Here is an 18,022-nt window from a genome sequence, read left to right as displayed (position 1 = left end):
CCCCTGTTCCCTTCACAGACCTACAATTCCCAGAGTGGTTTAACAGTTTAGCAGTCAATTCTTCACAGGCAACTCTGGGAATTGCAGGTCTATGAGGGGAATGTGGGAGTACCCTAACAACTCTCAGCACCCTTAACAATCCATGGGTCCCAGGATGCTTTTGGGGAAACCATGATTATTTAAAGTGGTATGATATTGCAGATGGGCCTTGGGCCAGTCACCACCTCTTAGCCCAACCTACTCATAGGGTAGTGTGAGGATAATATAGAGAGGGGAAGAGCTGTATAGCTCACCTTGAGCAGCTTGGAGGAAAGATGGTATATAAATGCAATAATAGATAGAGATGGCTCCATATGCTTGATCTGCAAAGAGAATTCCTGATATGTCAAGGGATAAAGCCGAGGAAAAAAGAAAAAAGAACTGCATCCAAGGGGTGCTGCTGAAAGTCTTGCCCTAATGAATGTCATGAGCATGATGTATTCATCAGAGAGCTGAAATGTCAACTATTAATCCTCCGGTGTGTTTTTAATCCAGCAAAACGTCGCTGTTTGGAGAAGTGTGATTGCTGCCTTAACTTTGTGGTGTGAATCTCAAAATCCTTACTTTTTAATTAATCTGTTTGGTCTTTCTGAATTGATTTCTCCCTCGCCTCCTGCCTCCTGTGCATGCTGGCTAAATCCTAGGTTTAAAGGGCTTCTGCAGGGATGTCTTTATTTTAAAAGGCTGCATTTGAAGGTGTTCCAGTTTTAGTGTGTCTCAGCCCAGGCTTTTCTCTCTCCTCTTTCCTGCATGCTGTTCTTGGTTCCGCACAACATCCCGTGGTCGGTGGTCCACTTGGTTTCCATGGAGACCTGAAAAGGTCTTTGCAAACAGATGCATGCGTAATTCCCCAAGGATTTGAAGTGTGAGCCATTTCCATGGCCCTCTTGTCCTGGTGGCCAGCAAAGAAATTTGCCAGGAAGAATTGCTGGCTGGTTTTGGTTTTTTTGCTAACCTGTTTGATCATGTTAGGAAGGGAATGTCCAAACATATTTCAATATGACAGGAGGCAACACTGGAGGCAGGGGGGATTTCGGTCACCATCATGCAAACATAGGATTGGTGACTGGTTATCTGGGACCATGTGGGGAGGACAGCTAGACATTTAGCAATCTGCTGACCAGTCAGGAACATTACACTTGCTTGGTCGCTGACTGAGGAGCCCATTGTGTTCACCAATACCTGATCTCTCTTAATAGCAAGACTCAAAACTTCTGTTCCTCCTAAGTCATCCTGCAGGAAGGGTCTTGTTGTTCCTACTAAGAAACTGTTTCACTGGCTTCCAGTGTCTAGCTGCCTTCAACGCAGGGTCTTCTAATTTTCATGGTTTATTCCAAACCTCCAGAAAGCAAAACTGTGTTTTAGCTACTTCCACAACAGCTTTCTGTGGTCTGCCAGTTGAACTGCAGCTCCGATCACCTCTGGCCATTGGTCATGTTGGCTGAAGGTGATGGGAGTTGGAGTCCAACAACATTCAAAGGGCCACGGTCCCCCCCAAAAAAAAAATCTCTATTAGAGAACTAAAAAAGGAAAGTTCCTGAGTTTAAATTGGATGTTGGCTGTAATAAGACGAGTTTGGAAGTCCTTCTCAGGTAGCTTCCACATATAAAGCAAACAGGAAAGAGGATTTTGACTTAAGAAGAAAACAGGAAAGAGGATTTTGACTTAAGAAGAAATTATTGGCCGTGTGAGTTGTTCAGTCATGGAGCAGACTGCCTCAGAAGGTGGTGGGACAGGTTTTTAAGCTAAGAGGTGAGGAACCTTTTTGTATCCACAGCACAGGCCAGATCTTTATTAGGATCAGCCTTGCAGGCCAAATTTGACAGCTTTACAAGTCTCCCCACTCTTCTTTTAAACTTCTGATCTCAGTACTTTAAAAAGAGAGTATGGTGAGACTTGCAAAGCCTTATAATTTAAAATTTATACATTAAATCAAGGGTGGGGAACCTGCTCCTCTTCCAGATGTTGCTGGCCCTGACCATTGACCATAGTGGCTGGGGATGGTGGGAGTTGGGAGCCCAACAACATTTGGAGGGACTAGCAGAGATTGAAGCACTATGCAATATGTACTGCAGGGCTTGGAAAGGCTAGGATTGAGTATCCTTCCTTACTAACTGCCTACGTGTGCCCTATCTGCTGTATTTGTGGTTGAGAAGCCATTTCCTGTCCATTCTGGTTGTTCAGCTGGAGATCCTTGGGCTTTTGCCTAGCTTGAGTCACTGGGAGCAGTGCAAGCCCCAGTGCTGTTGGAGTTGTGAGGGTTAAACTTTGGCTTTGCCAGCTTCAAAGCAGTGAATTGTAGTAGTTTATTTCCTGACTCTCTCTCCAGACTTATAGAACTATGAGTTGATTCAGCAAGACGGAAGAGGTTAAGGGGTGATATGATAGCCATGTTCAAATATATAAAAGGATGTCACATAGAGGAGGGAGAAAGGTTGTTTTCTGCTGCTCCAGAGAAGCGGACACGGAGCAATGGATCCAAACTACAAGAAAGAAGATTCCACCTAAACATTAGGAAGAACTTCCTGACAGTAAGAGCTGTTCGACAGTGGAATTTGCTGCCAAGGAGTGTGGTGGAGTCTCCTACTTTGGAGGTCTTTAAGCAGAGGCTTGACAACCATATGTCAGGAGTGCTCTGATGGTGTTTCCTGCTTGGCAGGGGGTTGGACTCGATGGCCCTTGTGGTCTCTTCCAACTCTATGATTCTATGATTCTAAGACCGTGGTTCCCCTGAAGCAGTGTCCTTACAGAACAGCCTTTCCCAACCAGGTGCCCTTCAGATGTTTTATTATTATTGCATTGGTCCATTGAGCTCGGCAATGCGTACATTGACTGGCTGCAGCAATCCAAGGGGTTTCAGACAGGGGCCTTTCTCAGCCCTACTTGGGAGATTCCAGCATTTGGACCTGGGACCTTCTAGCATGCAAACCAGATGCTCTATCACTGTCTTTGGGCTTTCCTTATATTCTTATGGCACCAGGGACTGAAGCTCTGGCAGCCATCGAAGGTGACAGTGCTGGATGCCATGGTGATGGGAGAGGGTGGGAAGAGCAGGGAAATCTCAGCTGATCGGTTGACTGGACCTCTTATGCCATCAGACATGGGATCCCCCGCAATGGAGAGTGTGGCAAAGGAAGGGGGGAATAATGCAAAGCAGGTCTGAAACCAGTCTTCTTGCAGCAGCTCTGCATGCCTGACACAGGAGTTTTTGGCTGGTTTCTTCTTTCTCAGCCCTTTGGATGAATTCCTGACTCGCATTTCTCAGGCCACAAGCACAAAGCCCATGGCAGGTGCATGCAACACCATGTTCCTTGCAAATTGCCTGTTGCGAAAGATAGTCTTACAAGGATGTGAACATTTAAATATTGCATCTGTTCCGTGGGTTCCTTGCTCAGCTGCCGTGTCCTGTTAGGTGTTTCCTGTGCATATAGTAACCTATCCCGGGAGTTCTACTTAAGCATACCTCGTAATGTTCAGCTGCACTTCACTAGCAATCACAGGAGACCTCTATTTCTGTGCCATTGCAGGAGTTCAGAGATGTACATCTTGTGCTGAGCTGAATAGGTTGGATTGTTGTTGTACTTTGTCTCTTCCGATTACTCTGCTCTTACAGAGAAGGTGCTCCTGTGCCTTCCCTCCCACCCCAATATTGCCTCTAGTGGAGCTCTGGCTGTGATCTGCTCAAGCTTCCCTCCTTGTCCTCACTTTGTTCTGCAAGCTACAACGCAGCTTAGGCTCGCAGGAGGATAAGAGCAAGAATCTTCTCTAATTTTCTGCACACCTTGGGGGCTGCCTCCAGTTCTGACTGCTTTGTTGAATGCCAAGCGCCAAGATCAATGAGTTGGAGTGGCTGCTCTCTTGTACTGGAAATAGCCCCCTTGTGACACCCTGGTGGAGAAAGCTTACCTTGCTCCCTAAGGGATGGTGCAGATCCTGCCTGAGGCTTTTGACACCCTCTGAGCCATGGGGGGTGTTTTGTGTTTTCAGACACAGCTCTGCAGAGTAAATCACTCTTCTTTCTTCCACCCAGCAGTTCGACATTCAAAGATCTGGAGGGGAACAGCCTGAAGGACAGCGGGCATGAGGAGAGTGACCAGACAGACAGTGAGCATGATGTCCAGCGCGGGCTGTACTGTGACACAGCTGTCAACGATGTTTTGAATACCAGCGTCACCTCCATGGGGTCTCAGGTGCCTGAACAAGGTTTGTTGTGTCAGTTATTTTACAAATGCTACTTGTGATTAGCTTTTTTTTTTTAGAGCACACAGGACCCATACAGATAGCCTGCTGTTGCTTGTGAGTTGTTTTGCCTCTCCTTTGCCCTGAGCCCATTGTTGGTGCTGCTGTGGAATGTTTGTGAACATTCTGACTGCTCAAGGAGAAGGTGCCTGCAGGTGACCAGTAATGAAAACAGTGCTGTTTTAGGAAGGAAGGTAAAGGCCAATGGAAAAGGCTCGTGACAGACCTGCAGGCAGCAAGGGTTGTTGGCAGGTAGGTTAGTGGGGAAGAGAGTGACATCTAGGAGGTGTGAAGCAGAAGACATGGAAACGAGTAAGCCAAAACCAAAAGGAGAAAGGACTGTTAGAAAAAGATGTCTTCTGAATATCACAATTGATCATTAAGCTAACCTACGTCTGCCTGCAGATTCCGGCCTGTTTGTGAATTGACCCTGTAGCTTAAGAATACAGTAATATAATGAAATAAAATTGTCGGTCAGTTGTCTATGCCACACGAACTTGCTGTTCCAGGAGATATTTGTGTTTACTTAACAAACATTTATGGGCAGTATGTGTGATGTCTTTTAAAAAGCTCACCACATTTTTACAACTATGGCAGTGGTGGCATCCAGGAGGAGTCATGCTGGGAGAAGCATGACCAAAACACCACCACCACCACCACCACAACACATCACAAAAAAGGTGTGCGGGGGGAGGAACATTTTTTTGCGCATATGCTGATTTATATCCTTGGATGCATATTTAGACATAGTTAAATAGGAATACAACACATTTCATTGCAGTGGGGAATACAGTAACAGACCTGCAGACTGTTAATGGGAAATGTCAAGGCCCCTCTACCTCCTTCTTAACTTTAAACTGAACTTGAACTGGACCATTCCTTAAACCAGTGTTTCCCAACCGGTGTGCCGTGAGACGTTGCCTCGTGTGCCGCGAGATGCCTGGAGGGAGGCGGGCGAGTCGGGCGGCGAGAGGCGGGGCGGCGGCGACGAGGAGAGGCCGCGCCTCCTGCTGCTGCCTGGCGCTCCTCCTCGCAGCCGGCAGCGCTGCCTGGGCGCCTCCGCGCGACTCTGCCTCGCTGGGTTTGGTCTCCCAGCAGAGACGGGTCACACGCGCCCCTCCCTCCCTCAGCCTGCGCGGAGGGAGAGCCAGAGAGAGGCATCGCTCCTGCGCGGCGGGAGAGGGAGCAGCCGGAGCGATGCCCCAAACGAAGGCATGGGACCGGAGGGGAAATCCTCTCTGAGGAGGATTGAGCGCAGCTGAGAGAAGCCTTTCGAGGAGCTGCCGTGTCCCCTGGAAACCCCCTTCCCAGCTCTGCCTGCCTGCCCAAAGCTTGGAGGTTCCCCGGCAAGGGGGAGGGAAAAAACTTTCACTTTTGTGCGTCCCTCCCGGCGTGACGCTGCACGCTGACGTCACGGGGCGGGGCTTTAATGGTGGTGTGCCGCGAGATTTTTTTTCAGTACACAGGTGTGCCGTTGCCCAAAAACGTTTGGGAAACACTGCCTTAAACGGACAACTGTCATCTGCAGACTAGGATACTTTGTCACCCTAGCTGCAAGGAGTCCTTTGTTTCTCAAAAGGGTTCTATCTGCTCTGGAAACCGTTCCACCTCTTACCTAGGACTGAGAGAGATCTACTCAGTGCATGCTCAGAGGCACTTTCCTCTTTATTTTTATGCACCCCGAGTGTGAATCCTGACACTCAGACTGTTTCTGGCATGAATCTCTGCTTGCCTGTACTCTGTTTGTCCTTCGGGGCCTCTCTGTCCTTTCCTTTGATGTCCCTCAGGCATTGATGGCTGGGATCCAGTTCTTCCAGACTGTGTCTATATGAGCAAGAACGCTGTCAGAGACTGAAAATGCACATCCATTCATAAAAAGAGATGCTTTAGAAGTGTAAAGCATCTGTTTCTCATCCTGACATGATGTTTTGAAACTGTTCTTCATGCCGCTTGACAAATGATGTTGGTTTGACCTGTTGCAAAATGTTCTTCTCGTAACTGGAGGTCCCAAGTGATCAATTTTGCCTGCTGCAGAGGCGTTATACAGCTCAGCTCAGGACCTTTTCTGAATCTGGTTTCCTCCCTTGGCTGTTGCAACTTTAGAACTTGCTGGATGAGGTTCAGAGAAGATGAGGAAGTGATTTATAAAGATGCGTTTTAGGGGAATATGCGAACTACATTGTGCTTTGCACATGCCCCTCTTCATCTTCCATCCAAGCAAGCAAAATAAATTAACACAGCTCAAGGGCACTCAAATGTGGAGCAGAGCCAGTGAAGGGGCGTGGCCTCTAGGGAGGGGGTGTGGCCTTGGAAGTGCTAGTGAGGGCTGGGAGGGTCCTGGATGGAGTGACCTGGACAATTGTGTTTGGCTCCTAAGTCTGAGTTTCTCACTCCAATATACAGAAACAGCAAACTTAGCTGCTGAATTATGATGGCTATGTAGCCAGAACAGGTGTAGTGAGAAACAAGAAGGAAGCATTGGCATGAGAGCAGGTTTGCAGAAGTGCAAAAAATGTTTGTGTGTGAGGAATCTAAGGAGTGCCCCACAGAAAACCACCCCATTGAGGAGTGAGCGATGTTCAATGACCACAGAACATTGGATGTCTTGTGAAGTGGGGGTAGAGGAGAGAATTGAATAGTGTCCTGAAAGAAGGTGTGGCTTGCTAAATTGGGATCATTACACACTGCAACTTTTTGTTGCAGATCCCAGTTATGAAATGGATTCTACGTCTCAGGTTTTGAATGAGAAGTGAAAAAATATGCCATTTCCGTATTTTTCTTTTTCTAGCAATCTGCATAGCTTGAACTTCATACGTACTAAGATCCTGTTTTCCACCTCATCCAGACATGCCTTAACAGTTCTGATCTGCAGTCAATTTGTAACCCAGGCACTAGGCATACACATTCCAACCCCACATAATTTGTGCGGTGGAGCACATACATTTTGACAGTAGGGGTGAGGGACACGCAATTCCCTTCTGTTTCAAAGCTTCAGTATTTCCGTGTAAGAATTAACTCCACGGAAACTGAACATTTAGAAGACTGGAGGAAGCCACTGGTTTTACAAAACAGGGATTGTTATAAAATAGGCTTTCACCATTTTATTAGAAAAGCATCTACAATAGGAATCTACAAAAAGATGAAGTTCTCCCCAGAAATTGGAAGTTGGTCATTTCTTTTAAAAACCCATAAACAAAACAAAATCTAAGCATTAAAAAACAACACCTCTTGTATCAAATGGAGGGAAGCAGTTATGTGAGTACATGTACAAGTTAAAGATCTACAGGTACCTCAGATCAGCTAACTCCCTCCAAGAAAGATTTCTTTAAAAAGACGACTCCCCCCATCACCAATGAGTTTGCCTTTCCTGTCTGTGGGAGTGCCACTTCTTTTGTGATTTCCTGTCTTTACTTGAAACTATAATGAAGAGCTTTCAGTCAACAAGATTAAGCTCCCCAAACCATTTTGAGTTTCTCATGGGGTTGGGGGATAAGATTAACTGCAAGGCTCAAAGGCCTACTCTTAGATCAACTCAAGATTAAATTACAAAGGAAGTGATGCATTTTAAGAGATTTGTTGTAGTTATTGTTCATACCATATAATAACCAGAGTTTTATGTGCCCTCGAGGAATAATTCAATCTGAAGCAAGAAGATGGGGGCTCGGAGGGGGGGGGAATGGAGGAGGAATTATCCAGGGCCTGCAAACATTAAATGTCTTGCAGGATTGTCAAGCCAATATTTGTAATTACCAGGGCCCTGCCCCTTCCTTTCAGTACGATACAAGGCATGTATACTTCAGTCGTGGCTTGTGCCCATTGGGGCTGCTAGGGCAGCAGGCACGGATCCTAGCAGTAGTTAAGAGACAGAGCCAATGACAGGCCAAGCCAATTAATTATAGCCAGGGCTTTTTTTCAATTGCCTAGAACTCAGTTCCAGCACCTCTCAGCTGGGTGCCATTGCCATTGCCATTATAAGAAAACAAGGGAGGTGTTCATAGTAAGTTCTGGTGCCTCTTTTTCTAGAAAAATAGTACTGATTATAGCTTTATTCCCATCCTCCACCACACCACACTAAGCTTAAGGAGGAGGAAGCTGACAGGCTGTGCTGTCCTTAGACTGGGTTGTAAGTAAGAAGGCAGACAAATGGGAGCTACCTGAGAGCAGAGTGAGGTTGGTGGAGCAGTGCCCCCATTTGTCCTTATAGAGCAGCCTCCACTGGTCTACTTGGAAGAATGTTCCAGTGGTGTTCACTCATGCTTACTCCCAGGGAAGAACAAATAGATTTGTAGCCTTAGGCTCCCTTTCATTTGGCTGTGGAATGCATGACCTCTGGGAAGATGTGGCCAGGGAATACATTGGTGTGTGGCTTGTAAGTGTGAGCCCACCTCGAGGACTGCCTCTCCCCCTATAAACTGATCCAGACTCTGCAGTCATCCTCTGAGGCCCTTCTTCGTGTGCCTCCTCCACAAGAGGTCAGGAAGGTGGAAACATAGGAATGGGCCTTTTTCTGTGACAGCTCCATGACTGTGGAATTCTCACCCTGGAGAATTTCCACTGGTGCCTTCATTATACGTCTTTAGGCGCAAGGCAAAAATGTCCTCTTCAACCAGGCCTTTGGCTGATAATAATTATTTTTTATGTGCATTTATTCTGTACTCTTAGCTTGTGAACCACCCTGATGTCTTCAGTTGAAAGGTGGTATATAAAGTATAATAATAATAATAATAATAATAATAATAATAATAATAATAATAGATAAATACTGATCATTGAACACAGGAGGATATTTCTCTGAACAACCCTTATGGCTGTGGGCGTAGCATGGTAGCTAACTGGCAGCTGGATTAGCCTAGATCCACCTCGACTGTTCTTAAGTTTCCATTGTCTCTTAGGAGAACCCCCCCCCTCCTGATAATTTCTTCAACACCCGCCCTGGGAAATATGACAGCCCCACCAAGGAAGAAAAGCTGGCTGTGACCTAGGGAATCAAAGGGCTTCTTTCCCACACTGTCCAAACAGCAGAATGCTCCTTGCCTGAAGGAGAGGAAAGATGCCTGAAACCTCAATTCCTGGGGTATTTTGGTGACATGACTTCAGTTGACCCTGTAAAACTTTCTAAATGGGAGTCCATGGCCATTACTTTCCAATTTACCACCACCAGCCATGCTTAATGGGCAAGCGGCAAGATCTCCTGTAATAATGTATTTTCTGGACAGCCTTCTTATGGGCAGAGATGAGAAAATTAAACATTTATAGATTTGTGCTATGGAAGTTTAAATTCTTTCCAGACCTAGACTGTTTCTGAAATAACTTAGCATTTATTATTCTCCTCTAAGAAAGGAAGGAAAAGTCTTTTTTAAAAAAAGAAAAGTTGGTGGGAGGGGGAGGGAGCAGGGAGATTGGGTCAGTGCCATCAGACCTCAAGACCCAAGCTGGTTCGTGATTTTGAGCAAGGCGCGCTCAGAGGGGAAACTTCTCCCTGAGTGGGCTCACCTCCTTGGTATTGTCATTCCTGCCTCTTGGACTTTTCCTCTAGGTTTAAACTCACCTCAAGGGGAGCGGAGACGGCTGCTTCTTGCTTCTGTTAGTTTTTGCAAACTTCCTTTGCTGTTGCAAATTGTGTTGAACAGCAAGGAATTTGTAAACTATCTAGGGAGTTTGTAGAAGGCAATAGAGAAATTAACATTAAAACTGTGAAGGATTTGGATGGGCCTTTAATGAGTTTTCAAAAAGGGTCACAAATACGACTGCTGATGACCCGCTTCTGACTGAGATATATGAGCTGACTGTAGCTATTGACTGGTGGGAAGGTATTTCTTTTCCATGCTCAGAAACACTCTTGTTGTATCTCCTCGTCCTCCTCACCTCCGTCTCCCAACCCCACACCTGATGTTTCAGGATTGGTTTCTGCCACAGATACTTTGGTAGTAGTTTTTTTAAAAAAAATGAAGCATTTGTGAGATTATTGTAGAGCTAGTGTGTTAAAAACTGGAGTTGCATATCTGGGGAAACCTGGTTTGTATTTTTAAGAGTTTCTTCATGAGCATAGAGCAAGTTGTCCTTTTTTGTGCATACTACTGTATTTTTCGCCCTATAGGGCGCACTGGCCCATAGGGCGCACCTAGGTTTTTTTTGGAGAAATAAAGAAAAAAAATTATTTCCCCCCAGGCGCGGGGCTGGGGCGGGGGAAGCCCGAGCTTAACCTGACCCCAGCCCCCAGAACAGGCTGCTATCCGCAAGCCTTGGGAGCCCGGCGGGAACTCCCGCCGGGCTCTCCAGGCTTGCGGATATCTGCCCGAAGCCCAGGGCGCACTGTTCAGAGCACCCCAGGCTTCAGGGTGCAGGCAGCTCTCCGCCAGCCTAGGGAGCCCGGCGGGAACTCCCGCGGGCTCCCCAGTCTGCGGAAAGCTTCCTGAAGCCTGGAGAAAGCCTGCATTCGCCCCATAGGACGCACACACATTTCCCCTTCATTTTTGGAGGGGGAAAAGTGCGTCATATAGGGTGAAAAATACGGTTCTTTTACAAGTGAGACCTGCAATAAAAGGTTGCAGTTCACCACCAGCCATTCCCTTCTTCACAGTACTCCATTACACTGAACCTCTCACCTGATTTTCACTCCCTCCCAATCAATCAACATTTCATGGCAATTGAGTATGTTCAGGTCTCATTGGGCTGTTTTTGAGGTTCCGTTGCTCATATTTCCCCCTCCACTCTAAAGCTATTTTGTAATTCTGAAAGCCTTTCAGTTCTCTTGAGTCTGTTGCTACCTCCCTGGATGTTGGAAATGCAGTGTATTTATGTCAATGGAAGCATCGTTTGTGGCAGTCTCCCCCAACCTCCAGGTGTTTTGGATTACATTTCCCATCATCCCTGACCATTGTCCCTGATGCCTGGGGCTCATGGGAGTTGTAATCCATTGCATCTGGAGGACAGCAGGCTTGGGGAAGCAGGTTTGATTGTATGGCCATCTGGAACATTGCAGGACAAAGAACCCAAAGAGAACTGTGGACATTAGTTCCACCAATCCAGAACGGCTTTGGACTTTCCTCCAACATGCCATGAGTTGCTTCCAGAACTAATTCCCTCTGTGCTGTGCCTTTTTTGTGCTTGTGAACAAATATTTCATCATGAAGCGAAAGCACCTGTAAATTGAAGCTGCTGACGGGTCTCAAAAGCTTTCTCATAAGAACTGCTACTGCTGATGTCTCTCAGCTAATATTGCATAGAGGAGGTGCAAAATACTTTAATGTATTCCGTGCAAATATTATGTAAATTACATTTAGGTGTGAATGAGATATGCAAATACGCTGTGCTTCTGCAGACTCTTACAGCTTTCTAACGGGAACCTGGGTGGTGATCCCCATTGCCCTCACCTCCTTTCATCTAACTGCTGCTCTCATGACTCTGAATCCAGAAGATTTGCATAAAGTACTTTTTTATTGCCAAACACAGGTGTGTTCACAATACAGTAGAGTCACATCTTCAGTGGAGGTTAAGTTCCAAGGCCAGCAGGTAAGGCAGAAATTACATGTAGCCAAAAGTATCTTACCAGATTTTCAAAATTACATCATTTGCAGCACCTTCCTTGGTCCCAGTGCTGGCAAACAAGGCAGTGGGATATCCTGTGGGGAGGGCCTTCCCTGTGTCTCTGCTTGCCTCCCTTCACTCCTCCACATGCGAGTGACTAGCAGAAGTGAGGAAGAGGGAGGCAGAAAGAAGAAAAGGACTGGAGTTGATGGTGGGTTCTTAACTTCTTCCTTTTCTTAAGCTTCAGCATTCCTTATTCCTCACTACTCCTGTTTCGTTTTGCTAAGCTGCATTACATTACTCATTGTTTGGGCTGGTAAAAGGTTGCATTTTGAAGGATGTTGGTGGCTGGTTTATTGGGGTTGAGCATTTATGGGGCAATGTCATAATGCAGTGTTGGGTTTAAATCCTGTCATCTGCAAACTGGGGGAAAGTGAATTTGAAAAAGAGGCTGTCTTGTTAATATTTTAAGCACCAAGAGTGATTTCTGTCTACAAACAGGTGCTGCAGCTGAGCACTTATGGTTGAATTTGCATAAGCTAAATGTGTATATGATGCAAGTTGACTGTGGAGTCAGGTGAACCAGTGTGGGGAATAACATGACTGCTTGGAGCTGGAAAGTTATTAATCTCAGGGATGGAGGGGCGTGTAGTGGCATAAAATGATGGCACCTCAAAAAGGGTTAAAGAGAAATTGGATTGGAATCTGGTGCTAGTGGCAGGGAATTGGCAACCCGCCCCCCAGCCCAGGTGTGCCCAATTGTCAGCTTTTGGTTTGTATGCACCTCCTGAACAATGTTATCAGGCTTCTTACTGCTATAGTAAACATGTTTTCAAGCTGTAAGACAGAGAGAGAGAGCGCTTCCAGCACTTCAGTGCTAGAGCTCTCTTTATATGTAATATAATTAATGTCTGTATCTGGATGCAACACAATTATATGCCTGAGTGCACATGCTCCATAAAGGTTAAGTCCATACTATTAAATGGTGCCAATTTTATTACAGAGCTGATCATTGGAAGCTCCTGGACATACTGTCTGGACAGTCAGTGTCACACAAGATTATATTGAAGTTGGTCATTTCCGCCATGGAGGCACACTTGCTAGAATCTGCTCTCCCACTGCAGTTTTACTTACAGTTTTTCTGCATTTAGAGTAGCTGGTCTTAAGGGTCATATACACAAATGTAAGACTTCAACATCCATGGTTCAGTGTGAATGAAAGTAAACATGTCCATGAAAAAGAGAAAAAGTAGTCATGTACATGTTCTTCTCCAGGCAATGGACTCAACTAGATGGGTTTGTAGCAAACGTAGCATAATTTTAGGTATCTGTTTAAAAGAGAAGCAGCACACTGTTAAGGAAATCCAAAGCGCCAATAAGGCAATAGCAATTAAGGCAAGGTTCTGGTTTTGATAAGGCAAGTCAACCTGACCAATAAGGCAAAGTCAAGGCAAAGCAGGCAACACCCTGGAAAGCTCCATACACAGGGCTTATCCACTTGGACAGCAGCCTCTTCAGTTAAAGGAGCCTTCCTTCCTTGAATAGTCATTGGCTGTGGTGTAAGGAAAGACCTTGCTACAATGGTGGCTTCTGGGCTAGAGTTCAGGAGATGCTTCTGAGTCAGCAAGGACATCCCTGGCTGGTTTTGAGTGCAATTCCCTCCTCCCCAAATCCATGGCCTTTAACATGATATCAGTTTACATTGCGGCCACAATCTGCAGGGGATCGATCCCCCAGCTGTCTCAGATATGCTGTTGGACAGCTTCAGTGGTAGTGCCCTTATTTAGGATTAACCAATAGTATCAAAAGGATGAGAAGGGGAGGGGGGGTCCGGTGGTCAGCTTTCAAGGTAGGGTTTAGAATCTCCCACTCAAAATGACAGGTCCAGTCAAGCATTTTCCCATTGCGGTAAATTTTGTGACTGGAATTAATGTGCCATTGTCTGTGCCTTAATGGAGCAACTCTCGGCCCTGACCCCAAGCACTTGTGTCTGCCTTTACAGGAAGTCTATGGCTCTTCCCTTTTCTCCTATTGAATTATTGAGGCTTCCCCTCCTCAGTGGAGTCTCTTCCGAGGCAAAGTCTGTCAGTGTGGCATTACAAAGGGGTGGGGGGAGTGGGGAAGGGAGGGGCTCAGAAGCGTCCTCCTGACTTCTGCCGCTCATCTTATTTTAGCAGTCGGAATTGTGCCCAGTCCTTTTAAACTTTTTGATGGTCTTAATGATTGATTAGAATGATTTCATCAGTTGGAAAGATTGCTTTTAATTGCTCTAATATGCACCCAATTTGGAGTTCATTACCGCACTGAATTGTTTTCCTTCCCCTGCTAATTGATACCAAATGGAACCCACCGGAACCTGCACTAATGTGCTGTTCCTTTGGTGTACCTGCCTACAAGTTAATAATCTGTTTATTTCTGAGGGTGCAGAGCTATCGCTTGGAATGCACTCAACATATTTATTTACTGGTTCTTTTTGTCAGCTGAACTTTCACGTAGCTGGTTTGTTTGGGAGAAAACAAGGCTCCAGAGAAACCCAGTGCCTTTCTAAAACCCAACAGTCTGCTAGGAATTTGCTCTTTAAAATGTGTAATGTAGGATTTAAAGCTCTTTCCAGCTATGCATACTCTGTGCTTTTTGTAAAAAGCAAACAACCTAAATTTCTATGCTAAGGTTACCTGGATTCTGTGCTAAGAAAATTCATATGGGGAAATGGCCATAGCTCGCTGACATAAGCAACTGCTTTAAATGCAAATGTTAAATCCCTGGCATTTCCTGGTAGGGTAGCAATTGGGAATGACCCCTGTCCAAAACCCAGGAGAACTATTGTTATTCAAAGTAGACAGTACTGAGCTAGATGGACCAATAGTCTGACTTTGTATAAGGCAGCTTCCTATGCACCTTTGTATATATTTTGTTTTGCATAATTTAGTCTGCTCTGCTAGTCATATGGGGAAAGAGTTGGAGAGTACCCCTACAGTACTGAAGTCAGAGGGAATGGGAATCAGGGGGGGGGGTGTTTGTAAAAGGTAGAAGATTAATTCCTATTGAAGGAATGGCAATTGCCAGTCCAGCTGTGGCAGTGATAGACAGCTGGGTGCTTTCCAGCCGCTAACCCAGAAGGGCAGAGGAAGATGCCACTGATGGTGTGCCAAAATATTCCTTCCTACCTCGTTCAACACTACTCCCTCATAGGGGCTGATCTCCACCCCCCTGCCCCCTGGATGGGAGCATAACTAGGGAGCTGGAAAATGGTACAGGAAATGGGTGAAACTTGTTGATGGGGTTCGCATATTTGATGCTAACAAAGCAAGTTTAGGGATAAGGAAAAGACTGAATGCCAGTCTCTCTCTGCCTTCCGGAGGCATGGATAAAACTAGCTAGGGTGGGACCAAGGGAGAGTCACTGGTGTGTGTGTGTGTGTGTGTGTGTGTGTGTGTAAGGGACACCATCCTCCACACACATTAAGGATAGGTAAACATCTATTTGGTGGGCTGCAGCGATGCCATTTGAGTACTGATAGTTCAGCTCCTCTCTCTATGGTCTCTGGGATCTTGGCAGGCTTCTTTGTCCACTCAAATACTTGTTTTGGGGTGGGTAGGCGGGGGAGGCCCATGACTTGCAACTACAGGTTGTTGGCTATTTGTAGCCTTTATATGACTGTACCCCACACACCATTGCATGGTGCTAAAAAGAAGCAACCAATTTAACAACAAAAGAGTAAGGCACTAGTAGAAAGACATATAGAATCAATTTGCCCATTGAACAACTGTAATGGAGGTCTCTAAACCATATTAAAAACCCCTAAGGCTGAATTTCACGCTTTTTACAAAGAATTATGCCAGGCATAAGGCCTGAAGACTTCTTTGTTAAAGCTTCTCTGCCCATAACACAAAGGAAAATTGAGTACAAACTGGGTCATTCCTTAAACTAAAACAGGCGTCCTCAAGGGTCTTGGCCCAAACGGTCAATAAGTTTTACAAATTTCTCCTTGAGATAGCTCTTCAGCTTTATTGACACTCAACAAACACAAGGCAAACAATCACACATTGTTGAACATAGTCATGTCTTCACCCTGTGCAAAGTGTTAAAAGGATTGTTCAGTTGTACATGTTGTAACTGGAAGGGAAACTGTGGTAAAAAAACACACCATTTTAATAGCAGGAAACAATTTGGTGTGGTCCAATAGTTCAGTGAGGTTTAATGATGGGTGTATTTTTTTTTGGGGGGGGGGGCATGTCCTTTTGCTCATAACTCACACCAAATAACATATACACTCCTAAAGTTTTTAAATTTGTAAACATCCTGAATGGAATCTGCATGGGCTTGAAAATCTGAGGTAGATGTAATTTCAGCAGCTGAATAGGAATTGTCTAAGAAAGTGGTTTTCAATGTGCCATGCCACCCTGGGGTAGTTGAATAGTGGTCAGGGGTGCCACGGGCAATACTGGCTTCTCTTCCTCTTTCCTTTGCTCCCTCCTCTGATGCCCTCTTGCCTGCCTCCCGAAGACTTGCACAGCTGTTTGTTGCAGCAGCCCTGGCTACAAGCTTCAGAGGTGAATGGTACCTCTGGGGCTGGCCAGGGGGTGTTGGTTGCCAGGAACTGAGGTGGCCTCAGAGTAAGCAAGTGGGTGAGGAAGCCCAGCCAGCCTGCCCACTGGTCCTTGCTGTTGGGAATGGACAGACAAGTCCGAGGCCCCTGTGGGCAGCTCTTTGGGGCAGCTCAGAGAACAGGGGTTGCAGCAGTGGCTGCTTAGAGGACTTCCAATGAGAGGGGAGTGAAGAAGAGGATGAGGGAACACCCCACAAGGGAGGATGTTCGAAAAAGGGCGAGAGTCTGCCCAGTGGCGTAGCGTGGGTTGTCAGCACCCGGGGCAAGGCAAGTAATTTGCGCCCCCTAATCTGTGGATTTGCGCCCCCTAACCCTAACCCCCAGATGTTGTGCCCGGTGCGGCCGGCCCCCCCTGCACCCCCCACGCTACGCCACTGAGTCTGCCAGCTCTGCAGGCAGGGGCTCCTGCACCCCACTGGGCTCCTGTGCCCCACAGGAATGCCGCAGAAAGAATGTAGTTGGTCAAGGGAGCTGTGGACTCAAAAAGGTTGAAAACCTCTGGTCTAAGAGATCATGCTAAGCCTCTTGTTGGCTAGCTAGATGTGCATGTGTCTGTGTACTTAAGAATAAATAAATGCATTTAGGATTCTGAGGCAGGGGAGTGTTCCCCTTGTCTCCACCCTCCAGAGGACACCCATGACATTCATTCAAGCTTATTGTTGTGCATAAGGGCTAGAAATCTGTTCCTTTGTTTTTAAAATCGAAATGAATTATTTATCAAATTTTACTGTAGCTTGGCATACTAGGAATGCCAGCATGACATGGATAGGTCTGTCTCCTCCCCTCCCATGTTTGTGTGGTCTGGCCCTAGGTCGACACAGGTTAGCAGGGCATCATGTTTGTGCCAAAAAACACTTTGGACTTCTTAAGTGATGGTCACTATCATTGTCACCCTACCCTTTGTACAAGGAGCTTGGGGGGGGTGTATTTGTAAACCACTTGGAGTTTTTTTTTCTACAGTCAAGCAGTATATAAATGTTATGACATAAACATAGGGTTCGCCTCCACACCTTTGAAGTATAGTGGTACCTCAGGTTAAGTACTTAATTCATTCCGGAGGTCCGTACTTAACCTGAAACTGTTCTTAATTCATTCTGGAGGTCCGTACTTAACCTGAAACTGTTCTTAACCTGAAGCACCACTTTAGCCTATGGGGCCTCCTGCTGGAGCACGATTTCTGTTCTCATCCTGAAGCAAAGTTCTTAACCTGAAGCACTATTTCTGGGTTAGCGGAGTCTGTAACCTGAAGCGTATGTAACCTGAGGTACCACTGTATGTTAGGTTGAGAGCGGGTTCTGGCTCAAGGTCACCCAGTAAGCCCTGTAATTGAGCAGGGATTTTAACTTGGACATGGGCCATTGTTCAGCATGATATATATGCAGCTTTTCTAGACATGAGTAGGTTAGATGGCCCATTGATTGGCTGTTGCTCAAGCATGTTCTAAAACCTAGAAGTGGCCTGAGATGTGTTGACAGTACAGCTCCCATCAGCCTCAGCCAGCACAGACCAATGATCAAGCATGATGGGAGTTTTAGTTCAGTAACATCTGCAGGACTGCAGGTTCTTCACTCCTGAATCAGTTGTTTTCTTTTCAGCTACAGCGACAGTG

The 18,022-nt window shown here is 46.1% G+C and overlaps 1 protein-coding gene across 2 annotated transcripts in view; it reads left to right on the top strand.

Moving 5' to 3' along the window:
* PCDH19 (protocadherin 19) overlaps nt 1-18,022 on the top strand; it is a 143,681-nt gene that overhangs the window by 77,153 nt on the left and 48,506 nt on the right. The window contains exon 4 of one of the 2 annotated variants that reach the window (XM_082208594.1): nt 4,073-4,242. In XM_082208594.1, the coding sequence (XP_082064720.1) occupies nt 4,073-4,242 (170 nt within the window). Of the gene's footprint in view, nt 1-4,069; nt 4,243-18,022 lie in introns of both variants that reach the window. The other variant, XM_082208593.1, reaches the window with a different exon arrangement.

This window comes from Podarcis vaucheri (genome assembly GCF_965113315.1).
Source record: "Podarcis vaucheri genome assembly, chromosome: Z".
Lineage (NCBI taxonomy): Eukaryota > Metazoa > Chordata > Lepidosauria > Squamata > Lacertidae > Podarcis > Podarcis vaucheri.
This window is presented reverse-complemented; position numbering and strand designations above follow the sequence as displayed.